Source organism: Lepisma saccharinum, chromosome 8 (genome assembly GCF_977018435.1).
Source record: "Lepisma saccharinum chromosome 8, izLepSacc3.1, whole genome shotgun sequence".
Classification (NCBI taxonomy): domain Eukaryota; kingdom Metazoa; phylum Arthropoda; class Insecta; order Zygentoma; family Lepismatidae; genus Lepisma; species Lepisma saccharinum.
Window position 1 is genome coordinate 10,120,764 of NC_139236.1, and position 13,507 is coordinate 10,134,270.

Sequence of the window (13,507 nt, forward strand, 5' to 3'; positions counted from 1 at the left end):
ATGAACATCGTAGGTGCTGGAGTTCCATTTACAGTAAATGGTAGTGACGTGAAATGGCGAGGTCAAGTTGGTTGTGGTTCCATTCTGTTTCTTTCCTGTTGTTAATTATTTTGTGCTGGTGTTGAGAACTGTGAGAAAGTTTTCCAGGTCATAATTTTGGTTGTAGATCACCAATGTGTCACATGAATATATCCTTCATAGTACAAACTCTCTTAACTTGAGATGTGTTTCACTGCACTGCACTTAATACATTTTTATTACAACAGTTTTAAATATGGATTAGTTTGTTCTTTCCCACAAATTAAAAAAACAACAGTGTTTTTACTTTATAACTGACCTATCCTTTTGTTTGATTTTTTTTTACAATAACTTCATATGTTCCGTAGTAAAAATCAGAAGGATATGGAGCTTGGTTCCCTGCCCATAAAGCACCAGTCTCCTTATTTCAGTTTATTGGTACTTTATTTCTCTCATTATCACTTGTATAGTTTTTAAAAATTTAGTGAAGTAAGCTAATTAATATATGTTTCTGGTAACAAATTAAAAGTCAAAGCTGTTAAATTGTTTTATAATGAATGCCATTTTTCTTTCCAGTAATAATATGTGAAATATGAAGAACAACTCTTGAGTTCACAATTTAATACCTTTTCTTTCAATTTGAAATCTTGTTAAAAATTTGTCATATTTAATTAGATTGGGATTTACTAGATTTGAATTTATCATGGTACATGTGTTTTATTATATGTACATTATTGGTAAGTGTGAATTGAAAAATGCAAACTTATGCTTACAAAGAAAAAAGAAACATAAAACTCTTTCATATGTGAACATTATTTACATGGAATAATAATGAAAAGTTTTTACAAGGTTTTACATTTTATGGCTTAATTTCATTCTGAAGAAAGCTTCTTCACAAATGTGATTCGAAAATATGAAAGGGAGCACAAGGGTGGGGTGGGGGTTGAGGAGATTCAGTATATTTGTAAATTTATACGTTTATGTTAACATAAATATAAATATGCAGACATGGATGTTAGTGTGCACTGTGATGGGTTTATTTTTAGGTACAAGTATGTTTATAGAAGTATTTAGATAAAGAGAGCAACTACATTTCACAAGGACAACACATGTTACAATAACCTCATATGTAGGATTATGTTGTGATTCAGATTTATAAATGATTATTATTATTTTTTTAAACTTTTTTTTAAAATTATTGACTTACCATTACTATCTGCATTAAACTTTCTAATGTCTATGCATGTACGTACAACTTAAATTTGAATTTTTGAATCTACCTCAGTTCTTCATCAGTAATATGATATTATTTAATAATATTATAACATTATTGTCGAGTTATTTTTTTCCCACCCCCTGATGAAGCAACCAAAGTGAGTTTGAAAATTCAGATTATTTGAGTTGATGGTAATAAATGTGTGTAGACATTACATTTCACTATTTTTGATGCTGATGACACATGTATTTTTTTCTTTTGTATTTTTGTGTGCAATTTTTTTCCTCATTACAAACAATAGCTGTTAACTAATCACTCTTTTGCTTACAAGAATTGCTTGTACTAATTACAATTCCTAATGAAAATTTTTAATGTGCTTTGGAGAAATGCAGATTATTGGTTAAAAACTTGTGTGAGATACGGCAGATTAGTTATGTATGGCATGCTGCTAGGTAGGTGCAGGATGAATTTTGAGGAAAATTTTGAAGAATGTTTTTGGTGGAGTAAGTAACACTTAAGTAACACACCCTTGTGCTTCCAACAACACATGACACTTCCTCACAAAGTGCAAGACTGGTACAAAGCCAACCTTCCTGAATTGCCTCCCATACTTACTGAATCTCAATCCACTTTACTAGTATTGCATTTAGTCCATCTTAGATTTCAAAGCCTATGTTACTCTCCACAAGTGTCTCGTGAAGGTTTCCTTGTTCAAGACTTGGAACAACGTCGATGACAATGCTGGCACGGAAGCCTTCCCCAAGAGATTGAAAGCCTGCATTCACAAGAAATTCAAAATGTGCATGTGCCTTGTTGTACCTAATGATTCAAAGAAACTTAAATACAGAGAAACTAGTATTCACTTTATTCGTGAAACTGTTTTTTCTTCTTTGTTCTATTAATTTCAGTAGCCACTGTCACCATTCTCGTTGGAACTTGCTGTACTGTTGCTTGGCGTGTGTCTTTTGTTTGTAGTTCTCCAGTTGCCACTAGGTGCGCTGTTGTTAACTGTACGTCTGCATCTATGTCATCTGCTATTTCCCGGCGTTAACTGTTGTAGTAGGGGCCAGGCACACCACACTTGGATTCCCCTACTACAACAGTTTACATCGGGAGATAGCAGATGACATGGACGCAGACATACAGTTAACAACATCACACATAGCGGCAGCCGGAGAACTACAAACAAAAGACGTATGCCAAGCAACAGTACAGCAAGTTCCGAGGATGGTGGCAGTGGCCACTGAAATTAATAGAACGAAGAAGAAAAAATAGTTTCACGGATAAAGTGAGTACTAGTTTCTCCATATTTATCTACTACCGCGTCTCTCTCTTCCCAATTATGAACAAAGAAACTTATTAAAATTTCATATTGTATTTGTTTTGTTTTCGACCAAGTGGCATTGCCTTGAACTTATTTTTTTAATTACGAGCTACCTTGCACACATACACAAATTCACCCACCAACATTAATAACAAAACCAGAAATCCACCACAAGAACTGAAGTAAAAATTAATATATTTTAATAAAGTGGTAATGTGCAAGACTACAATGGGTCCTGATTTCACTGTTACCTTGTAATCCAAGGGGCCCTTGAAACCTGGTAGAAGTATACATAGAGATTTATATCCCACATTAAACTGCAGGTCCAGTTCCAATGAGCCTATATGTGCATAAAGTGGACTTGAAAATGAAAAATTCAATTCAGTGCAAGATTATAGCATAAAAATCTGAAAATAATAATATATGTAATAAATAAATGAACAAATCAAAATATTAATTTTAGTAATTCCTTCTCTTGTCACGATTAACCAGAGGTAAAAAAGTGATGTAAAATAACCAGAAATAGATTACTTTTATGTCCCGCACCATGGCCTGTGGTGTAAGGTGTCATACTTTGGGCTCTGGCTAAGGGATTCATGCAGATTCGAGTCTTTGAGTTAAAGCATAACAACTTTTCTTCTGAGATTTCGGCCTGTGTATGGGACCAGTGTCTACCCACCATCGTGAGGACATTGGGCAGCTACAAATGAGTAGCATAACCCGGTCATGGAAACCTACAAAAACAACAGGGGGTTTGTTGTTCTGACCACATGCCACCTTGTAACTGGTTGGATGTTCTCCTACCTTGGCAGGTGGGAGTGAGGCTGGAAGTTGGTAGGTAGACCCTCACCCTCCCGGGCTGTTGCACCATGGGTTATTAGATTACTTTTTTTTATTACTTTTTAATATATATTTTTTTATAATTCATCCCATTTATACATCTCTGTCAAGTATCGGAGGCCATATGCATCTACATGCATTGCACACATGTAACTGCTATCCTGATTGATATACTCTTAATGCTATCAATTTTAAGATGTCTGAGTTGTTTGTTTAGAAAGCTGTACAACAGTAGTGATGGGACTTGATACTCTCACTATGCATAATGCACAAAATATCACTTGGTTGTTCTTGATCTTCAAAGGACTGTTGCACTTTAGAGATTTTTATGTTTTGTCACTTTATCACCACTTGCAGATCTTTTGTCATGATACATTGCAACTTATTTTCTCCACCTCTCTTAGAAAGATTCATCTTTACAATGAAAGGAAATATTTCAAACCAAATATCCATACTTGATCACTTCATTCTAATGCAGGAATTACCAACCTTTTTACATTTGTGGGACCCTTTGGGATGAGATTAAAAACTTGAAGCACCCCTTGTTAATCGTTTATTTTCAATTTTTAACCTTAAATTGAATATGTTATGAGGAGCAAGTTAAATTTATTGTTAAATAAATACGTACTCCAGTACCAATGTAATTTATTTATTAAAAGATAATATAATGACCGAGCATCAGAGTAGAATACAGTTTACTAGAATGGAAATCACTCGAGAGTTTTGTTTTGTTAATGTGAGACTTTTGATTGATGCTTTGGGCACAAATGTTTGATATCAGTCCTTACAGTTGACAAGAAAACATGCTTATCTTTCTCAAGGTTATGCAGTCTATTTCTTCCTTTGGATTTTAATGTTGTCATAGCAGAAAAGGCTTGCTCGCACAAATATGAAGTTGAAAAGGGGAAAAGAACGTCCATGTTTTCTTTACTAGGTTAGGATACAACTCCGCCAGTTCAAGTAAAACAACAGCCACTCTATGAACTTCCCAATAATATTTATTTTTTCGTTTTTTCCCCTAAGATGCTCTATGTGATCAGAAGTATCCAGACACCCACCTGAAAATGAAGTACTAGTTTGGGCCACTCGCCATCAGGAACACTGTCAGTCAATGCAGTGTTGGCCCACCCAGTGGCAACTCGTGGCTTTTTTAGAGTGTAGGAAAAAGTTATGGCAAACCGAAGAATGTTTGAAAAATTGGTTCAATTACATTCACACGTCTTGCTTGTACTACCCATTGCATTTAGAATGTTAGCTGCAGGCCCATCCTCAAGGTGTGGCAAGGGGCCCTTCCTCCTCACTTTGAACTATGAAATATTTAAATGTGAACCTAGAACCTATAAAAATCGACGAAATTTCAAATTTTGCAAGAATTTATATTTTCTTCCCCCTCCTTGTTGTGTGGATTGACGATAATAAAAAGTGTTGCTTAAACTTCAAAATTATGCTAAATGCTTCTAAATTGTGGTAGGATTTATTATTAATTATTTTTTTTCCGGATAATTGTAATTCTGCAGTTTTGAACTTGCGTTACTTATTTTGAACAGTTATGTAATAGTGTAAATTTCCCCCCCCCCCAAAAAATAATCTTTAAAATGGTGCAACAAACAACATGGGTTCAACATTGAACATAACAAGGTTTGAGAAAATTGTTTACCCCAACTTTCTACCGATTTCCTACCATAAAATCTCCTGATGAACTAAATCAGGCAGGATGAAGAAATGATAGAGAATGGATTGTGACATGGTTGTATAAAAGCTTTCTGCTGGATTGGCATACTCCCTTTCATTTGAAACATGTCTGCTGGTGAAGTAGAAATAAAATTTGGACATAATTTTATTTTTATTTCCTGAAAACATATTCCTTTGAATTCGATTTCCCTCTCCCAGAAATTGGCGTTTGCAGATTATGCTAGAAATGGTGTTAAGTGCCAACAAAGATCAAATTGTGCTTGGTTTAGTACGTAACATTTTGTTGGGGTTTGCATTGCTGATTGAGGAAACTCTTGCTGGTTCCTCAATCCTCGCCAATCTTCATAACAGTAGTTTGTCTATGTTCGTAACCTTTCCCCACTCCCTTACACAGCCCCTTCCACCCCCCCCACCCACCCATCTGTTTGTAGGATGATCGTCGAGGTTCCTCAGCGAGCGGCAGAAAAGCCCATGTCCATCGTCTTTGGACTGCTACTGGAGCGACCGAGTGCAGTCAACTCTTGACAGTAGCCAACCTAGGCAATTGTACGTACATTGCTCTCATAATTTTATAACACGCATTGAACTCCTAAAAAGTAGAGAACTGGAAATAAGTAAAAATGAACTGTAGGAAGTTCCTCACTTCCTACATGGAGGAATCGTCCCTGGGCCCACCTTTAGCTTTGATGACAGCCTTCACTCTCGCATGAATACTTTCAATCAGGTAGTGGAAGGTTTCCTGGGGAATGGCAGCCCATTCCTCGCAGAGCGGCAAAATGAGAAGATGTATTGTTGTGGGTGGGTGTGGTCTAGCACAAAGTCGGCATTCTAAAACATCCCAGAGATTTTCTATGGGAATCAAATCAGGAGACTGCGCAGGCCAGTCCATTAGTGGGACGTTGTCATCGTCAAACCACTCCCCCACAAGGCTTGCAGTATGGATGGGTTCTCGGTCATGTTGAAAGACACAATGGTCATCCTCGAACTGATCTTCGATGGTAGGCAACATGAAAGCAGTTAAAATGACAAAGTAAGCTTGTGCCATGACATTGCCATGTAAAGCAACGGCCCCCTCCAGAAGAAACATGACCACACTGTAACCCTGCCACCCCCGAATTTCACTGTCTGCACTATACAGGCTGGTAGATGTTGTTTGCCAGGCATTCGTCACACCCACACCCTACCCTCGGATCGTCACATTGTGTACCATGATTCATCACTCCAGACAGTGGTTTTCCACTGTTCTGTGGTTCCAGTTTTGATGCTCCTTGCACCACTCTAGGCAGCGTTTGGCATTTGCCTGTCTGATGTTTGGCTTATTGGCAGCTGCTCGGCCATGGAAACCAAGTTGTTGCACCTCACGCCGAAGTCATGGTGCTTGGAGTAGATCCTGATGCAGTTCAAAATTCCTGTGTGATGGTGGCGATGGATGATTGACAATTATGCTGTACAACCCTCTACAAGACTCGATGGTCTCTGGAGGTCAACATGGGAGGTCGGCCTGCACTCTTTTGGGTTGTACATGTTCCTTCACATTTCCACTTCACCATAACATCAGAAACAGTGAACCTAGGCATGTTTAGGAGGGTGGAAATCTTGCACACAGACTTCTTGTACAAGTGGATAAACACACGTTTTGCGGTGTGTCCGGATATTTTGATCACATAGGGTATCTTACAGCACCCCTAGGCTGATCTCATGGTACCCTAAAGTGCCATAGCACCCTGGTTGGGAATCACTGTTCTAATGTTTTGTCTTTTTAAAAACTGGAAAATCACTTTGTTTGCCTGCAACTTTTTCATCTTTCAGATACATTTTCAGTCTACCTTAAAACTGGCTATTGAAATTTGTTCAAAATGTAAAATTGAATTTGCTCTAAAGTTTCTTCTGTCTTCTGTGGTAGAGCCTCTTGTGGTTCTTTCATGATTTTTTGTGCATTTCTTGGCACAAAGCAGCATAGACCAATAGTAGTAAAGTGTGTCGATTGTTCTAGGGTAGACAATACTGTTACAGCAGTGTTTTTAAGATTGTAGTTTGGAAGGTGGATACTTTCTTTCAACTACTCTCCATTATCATAAATCAATACACATTCCTGTTTTTACTGGTTCAACTTGGCTCAGCAGTTGTTCTGCACCTTCTTGTCAGATTTTCTCTTACTTCCATATTATTAATTTTTACCAATATGTGATATTTTGCCACTCAAAACATTACAAGTGACTTATCAATATGGTTTTAACAAGCTGAAACCTAAAGTAATGGTAGCCCAGTTCATACCTGTATCCAAGAGGATTTTGCCATGTTGCAGTATTTAATTCCAAAATAATTAATGATCTTACCTCTTTATAAAGTGTGTCATTCAATAGCAGGCCACTTTCTCTATTTACATAGATTTTTATCTAACATATTATTTTCCAATATAGTAATTTCATATTTTTCTTAAAAAAAAAATCAAAATTTAATTTTTCCATAACTCAGAAACCATAAAAAATAGTAAGAAAAATACTGTGAAAATATATTGACTGGCATGTAATGTCCAATGTTTATATAATGAGTTTATAATTACACACAAGCATTTGATATTGAGGGAAGTGTTTTATAACACAGTCTAGTCTAAGACAGTCATTAATGCAGTCATCTTTAATCAAGAGCTCCTGGCTCCACATTTATTGCTTCCAGTTCCACTTTAGTCTGTGGCTGCAGTCCAAAATAATCTATACACACAACAACAGAATTAAAACAAGCCTGTTTTGTTCTTAAGGTGAGGTGTGACAATTTTGCACCAGGCATGCATTTATTTAAATATCGTCGGAATGGGCACGGCTAGTAAAGAAAATCCACACATAATTTGAGAGTATGAATTCTCCTTATGTTGCAAGTGGAAGCAGTTTTTAAATTTCATTATTAAGCTAGATATCGTGTTTGAAAAATATGATGAATAAGTATTTACAGAATCCCATGTATTCCTTATGGAGAGACAACTTCAAATTCAAGTTATGGCTAAACAAATGGGAGTTTTGACTCTTTCTAACTCTTTGTAGTACAAATATCATCTGCAATGGATCCTCTACCCAATCATATTTTCTTTTCCACCATGGGGAGTTTGATATCCCCAAGAGAACAAATAAAATAATTCTCCCTTAAGCTTAATGCATTTCTCCTTGCCTCCTCCGGCCATCTTGACAGTGTTACCAAACCTGATATTTCACCTTAAATTGACAAGGATGTAGATTTGCGAAGGCTGGATGAAGTGCCTCCCATGGTAATTTTTCTTGTTACGGGGTGGGGGGTTGCTGCTATTACCTGTAACTTTAAAGTGATGACAATCTATTCTTAGTTTTCATCATCTAGATCTGACGGCATCACCCATCCCAATATTCGGAGTTAGGTGGGAGAACAGCCACAGGCTGAACCTCGCCCTTTAATAAAGATTTTTTTTTATTTGAATCCACCGATGATTGTATGAATCGAAAATAAGAGATTACTGGATAACAATATTGTCATCTTCACCTCAGTCAAGGTTCTATATAAAAGTAGTTGAGGAGGTGGAGGGGGGGGGAGGACAATTCAGCCAATATAATAATATCATGTCACATGCAAAATATGCATGGCAAAAGTTCGTATATGTGGGCCGAGGCTAGTGATGGCGTCATAGTGGGGTAGGAGGCAGGTCCCACAGTTCACAGCCAAACAAGTGCACAAAAAAAGCCAGATCTGGCCCCAAAAGAGCTAAGTTGGCAACAGTGCTCCCAGCTGCCTCAGAGAGAAGGACCTAGGGAAAATTGTCCCTCTCCCCCTTAAGCATTAAAATATTATGAAATTCATTTTTTTAAAATTTTTAGCATTAATTGCACCAGTTTTTTATAATTTACTTTTCAATGTATAAAATGGTAAAATTAAGGAGAAAAAAATATTGAGCTTGATTCAAAAGAGGGGGATACAGTTCAATTCAAAATTTATATGCACATTGTGGAAATTCCTTACAAGGATTCTCCTTTTAGATTTTGCAGTTACTGATGATTTCAATACCAGGAAGAAGTTTTAAGGTTATTTTTCATTAATTATTTCTATATTATGCATTGAAAATATATATTTTCAGTAATTTTATTAGAATCTTTAATTTTTTTTACTTTCAATACATTGTTACAGAAAAACATTCTTAAATGTGAGAAAATGTAAAATATAACATATTATATTTATATATATATATATCTGTGGAAAGAAGATGTCTTGTAGATTTCGGAAAAAAAATGGTAAATATTAACACACGTAGCAATATATTTTCTATGATTTTCTGAAAAACAGCAAAAAAATCCCAACCTTCTGGAAAAAACACATTATTTTCAGGCCCATCCAGAAAGTGTTAAGTAGGGAATGTAGTTTGGTCAGTTGTCAGCATGGCAAAATTAACAACATATTTTGGAATGTACAGTTTTGAATTACTGGATCATGTAAGTATTGGAAAATTTGTCCTCACAGGAATTTGTAGTTCTAATACTATCAACAGTGGTAAAATAATTTTCATAGACTAAGTTCTACTATTAATGTTAATTGAGAATGGACTACCAATATACAAATTTGTATTTTATTTCAGGACCAACTGATCTCAGTATGAAGTCAAAACCACTGCTTAACCACAAATTAAATACTGCAGAAATGGCTGCTGTTAGGCAGTTGATAACAGGCTACCGAGAGAGTGCTGCTTTTCTGTTACGATCTGCGGATGAGCTAGAGCAGTTGCTGCTTCAACAACAGTAGAATCTTACACAGTACAGTAACAATTAACAACACATGTTTACATTTTGGTCTCCTTGTTATTCTGTAATTTCAGAACATCTTCATGTTTTAATACTTTTTAATATCTGTATATCGGTAACTGAACTCCTAGTCTATAGGAGAAAGTGCAGTTGGACATTTTTCTGCATGGAATGTGTTGGGGCCCATCTAGCTGTACAAAGTGTGTGCTTGAAAAAGTGTGGTGTCGAAGTGAATTTGTGAATAGTCAATTACTAAAGGGAACCATTTAAGGCGACTTAGTGAATGATTTGACGATAAAGTTGAAACTAGAGCAGTATGTGTTGAAGACTTTTTCAATGTTTTCATATGGATTCAGGGTGGAAAGTAATGTAATTTAATGAATATTTACGGAGGAAGAGATTATATATACTTATAATATAAATATATATAAAAATATATTGACAATGTATTTTTCCTGTGAAGTGTGTGTGTTTTGTAGTGACATTAATTGTACCAAAGAGGCTGTAAATAGTGATTTTTGAGAGATTTTCTGTATATCTGTGTAGATGTGAATGTTATAAATATTTGGGGGGCTGAAATTAATAATAGAGACTAAGTATTAAGTTGAATTATAGTATCTGAGGAAGTATTCCAGTGCAGTAGTTTTGATCTTATTTTGTACTTATTGAACAAATGTTAATGATACAAACACGAGTGCAATTGTAAAAACCAAAGAAATCAGAATATTGACCATATATATATATACATACATGTTGATATTTTAGTATACACATTGAAAATATTGTGTATGAATGAATTCCTTTATATGTGTCCCAGTATTTTCCCCCATTTCTTATATTATCATATATTACTTGCATGTTCTGCAAAAAGGACATTATATTTTAATTATTGAGTTTTCAAAAGAAACTGCACTGGACAACTTAGATATTATTTTAATAAATTGATTTTGTTTAGAAATATATTTTCCGGAGTATTTGTAATAATTTATGCTTCATGAGCTTCAGTTGATATGTTTAATTTTTGAGAAACATTAACAAATCAAGTTTTCTCTCTTTAAAAATACATGATCAATGTTGTCCATTCAGATTTTTTCAGTGTTCAGCCAAATTCGAGTAAATAAGCCCTTGAAATATGGATGTCCGAACTTCTGACAAGAACTTCTGACATAGTGAAAGATAGTACATAAATGCCTGTTGTAGTTTTATCTAGAATGTGTGATCATTGAACAAAGTGCTCTTCTCTAGTATTTGTGTATATCACATTTATCTCAAAAGAACAAAATTATTCATTTTTTATAGTTTCTATAACCAGAAATGAATTTTATAACAATAATGAAAAAATACAAATGATCAGTCATATTAATGTTGCTGTGCTTGTTTCACATTTACAATTTAGTTGTCTGTTTTGTCCTCCTTGAACAGATGTTGTCGCCAGTGTTCACCGTATTGCTCAAGGACATTTTGAACGTAGCTAGTGCTGGTTTCTCATGTTTGATTTCTTCACTTGAGTACAGCAGTTAAGCATAGAGTAAAACTTCTTTAAAAAATATTAACTTTCAAATCTTTTTCTCCTGTATACTATGTATTATGTACGTTTAATCTAGAATTTACATATGTTGTAATTTTCAGAACAGAGGGAATCTATTTGTGAAGTTGAGTTTCAACGTTTCTGTCTTCATATTCTGATAAATAACCCATTAAATAGTAACGTGTGTGTTCAAATATCTTAAATTTATGATTATGAAGGAAGTCCAAGATGCAGGGTGTTGAAGGGAAATTTCATATTAGCACTGACAAAAGCAACAAGTTGGATTCTGAATTTTTGATTAATTATTACAGAGCACAAATACAGTTTGAATTCCTGCAGAGTGAAAACAAAATTCATTTATTTTTACCTTGTTCATGTGAACTATTTCTGTTAAAAATTATGTAAACACTTTGTTCAAATTGCATTTTATTTCATTTGTAAATTGACATAGATGACAGGTACAAATATAGTAGTTGTTTTTGATTAAGAAAATTCCTATATGCTACAGTCAAGAATCTTAATATAGTTTATATTCATCATCTGTATTTCGTTGATTACAAGCATATGCATCAATTGTAGCAAATTTTCACAATGTACTAGTCTTCCTGAGAACACAAAGTGCATATGCCTGTAACATTATTTCTGTTAACAGCATTGTATGTGTTAGTATGTAGAATTCTGTGAATTTTTGTTAAGTGGACTGAAAAAGTATATATACATCTAGTTGTTCATATTTCTGTTTCAACTATTGTGTGACTGGGGATTGTCCTGTCATGCCAGTCAGAACTTAAGTTGTTTTGTAGTTTGTTCATTTTCTTATGCCACTACATAAACATAAGCAGTTACATTTTGTACTAGTATTTCTTTCTAAATGCCTTTACCTAGAAAATCAACAGCAGTATATCTGCAGTGGTTTTTTTCCCCCTAATATTTATTTGAAAAATACATTGCCATATGATAATTTGTAAACATGGGAGAGAAACGGGGGATACTTTTGAGAGACACCACAGGAGTTAAGATATTAAAAGTTTTTGTAGTTTAGTTTTGATTTTAAGTCCACTTTATGCACAGAAAGGCTAATTGGGACTGGATCTACAGTTTAAAGTGGGATCCGAACTATGTACAGGGTGTTTCACTTGCTCTTGGCTCCTGATTTTCACTTATAAAAATCAAACTATTGGTAATAATGTAATGAAATTTCCATGATGATGCTTGTGGCTGTGTTGGAAGTGGTCACCATTAGCATCAATGCCTCTCTATGTTACGGAAGGTAGCCACCAAACCATCAGAAGTCAATTTCCTGCTGAATGCTGTCTTGCAGTTCCATGATAGTCTGTGGCTTGTGCGATAGACCTTTCCTTTTCCGTACGTGGAAACGATAAACACATGCTGTTCCACTGAGTACCAGCTCATACTGAACTGCTTTGTTAGTGTACTGTAATCACGAACCACTGATTGTAAGCATGAACTTTCAACTGAACCCGAATAAACACAAACCACTATCGGGTGCATCAAAACAGCATGGCCAAGAACTCAGACTGAAAGCACATGTCCGTATGATTGGCGTTTAATGGAAGAATTGCACAGACACATGTGCAAGGACTAGAGAGACTGTGCTGCAATCTCCAATGATGTCAACATGCTTCTCCTACACCAAGGTATGTTTGTAGCAAATTTCATTACATTATGACCAATAGTTTGATTTTTATAAGCAGAAATCGGGGGCTGAGAACTAGTGAAACACCCTGTACCTCCACAGGGACACATTTTTGGACTCAGATTCAGTGTATACTAAACATAACCACAATCATTAAGATTTCACCCCAAAATGACAAGCATCATGTGACACATGTCACTTAAACCTATTGGTAGCAACAATTCCCTCTGTAGTGGTATGACACGTTCCACAAGCCTCTGGTTGCTTGGCCTGTCTTAAGTGACACAAGACACATGGCTTCATTGTGACAGTGGGGACAGCTTCCTCACATTCCACCAAACGTCTCCAACTACAACTTGATAGCTTTCAGGAAGACAGGTTGTTGGTGTTCTCCAATGTCTGCAAGGTCTTTTGAACTTCAGTGAGAGCATTATGCACAAGTTCTGAGATTGCTCATTGACGGGAAAATTTACAATTC

At 35.5% G+C, this 13,507-nt stretch overlaps 1 protein-coding gene across 5 annotated transcripts in view; it reads left to right on the forward strand.

The window, feature by feature from the left end:
- Nucleotides 1–12,222, forward strand: part of LOC145990857 (nucleolar protein 4) — a 372,663-nt gene extending 360,441 nt beyond the window's left edge. For all 5 annotated transcript variants that reach the window (XM_083126293.1, XM_083126297.1, XM_083126295.1 and 2 more), the window contains exon 10: nucleotides 9,682–12,222. In XM_083126293.1, coding sequence (XP_082982419.1) covers nucleotides 9,682–9,845 — 164 coding nt within the window. In that variant the 3' untranslated portion in view covers nucleotides 9,846–12,222. The remainder of the gene's footprint in view (nucleotides 1–9,681) is intronic.
- Nucleotides 12,223–13,507: the final 1,285 nt, after the last annotated feature.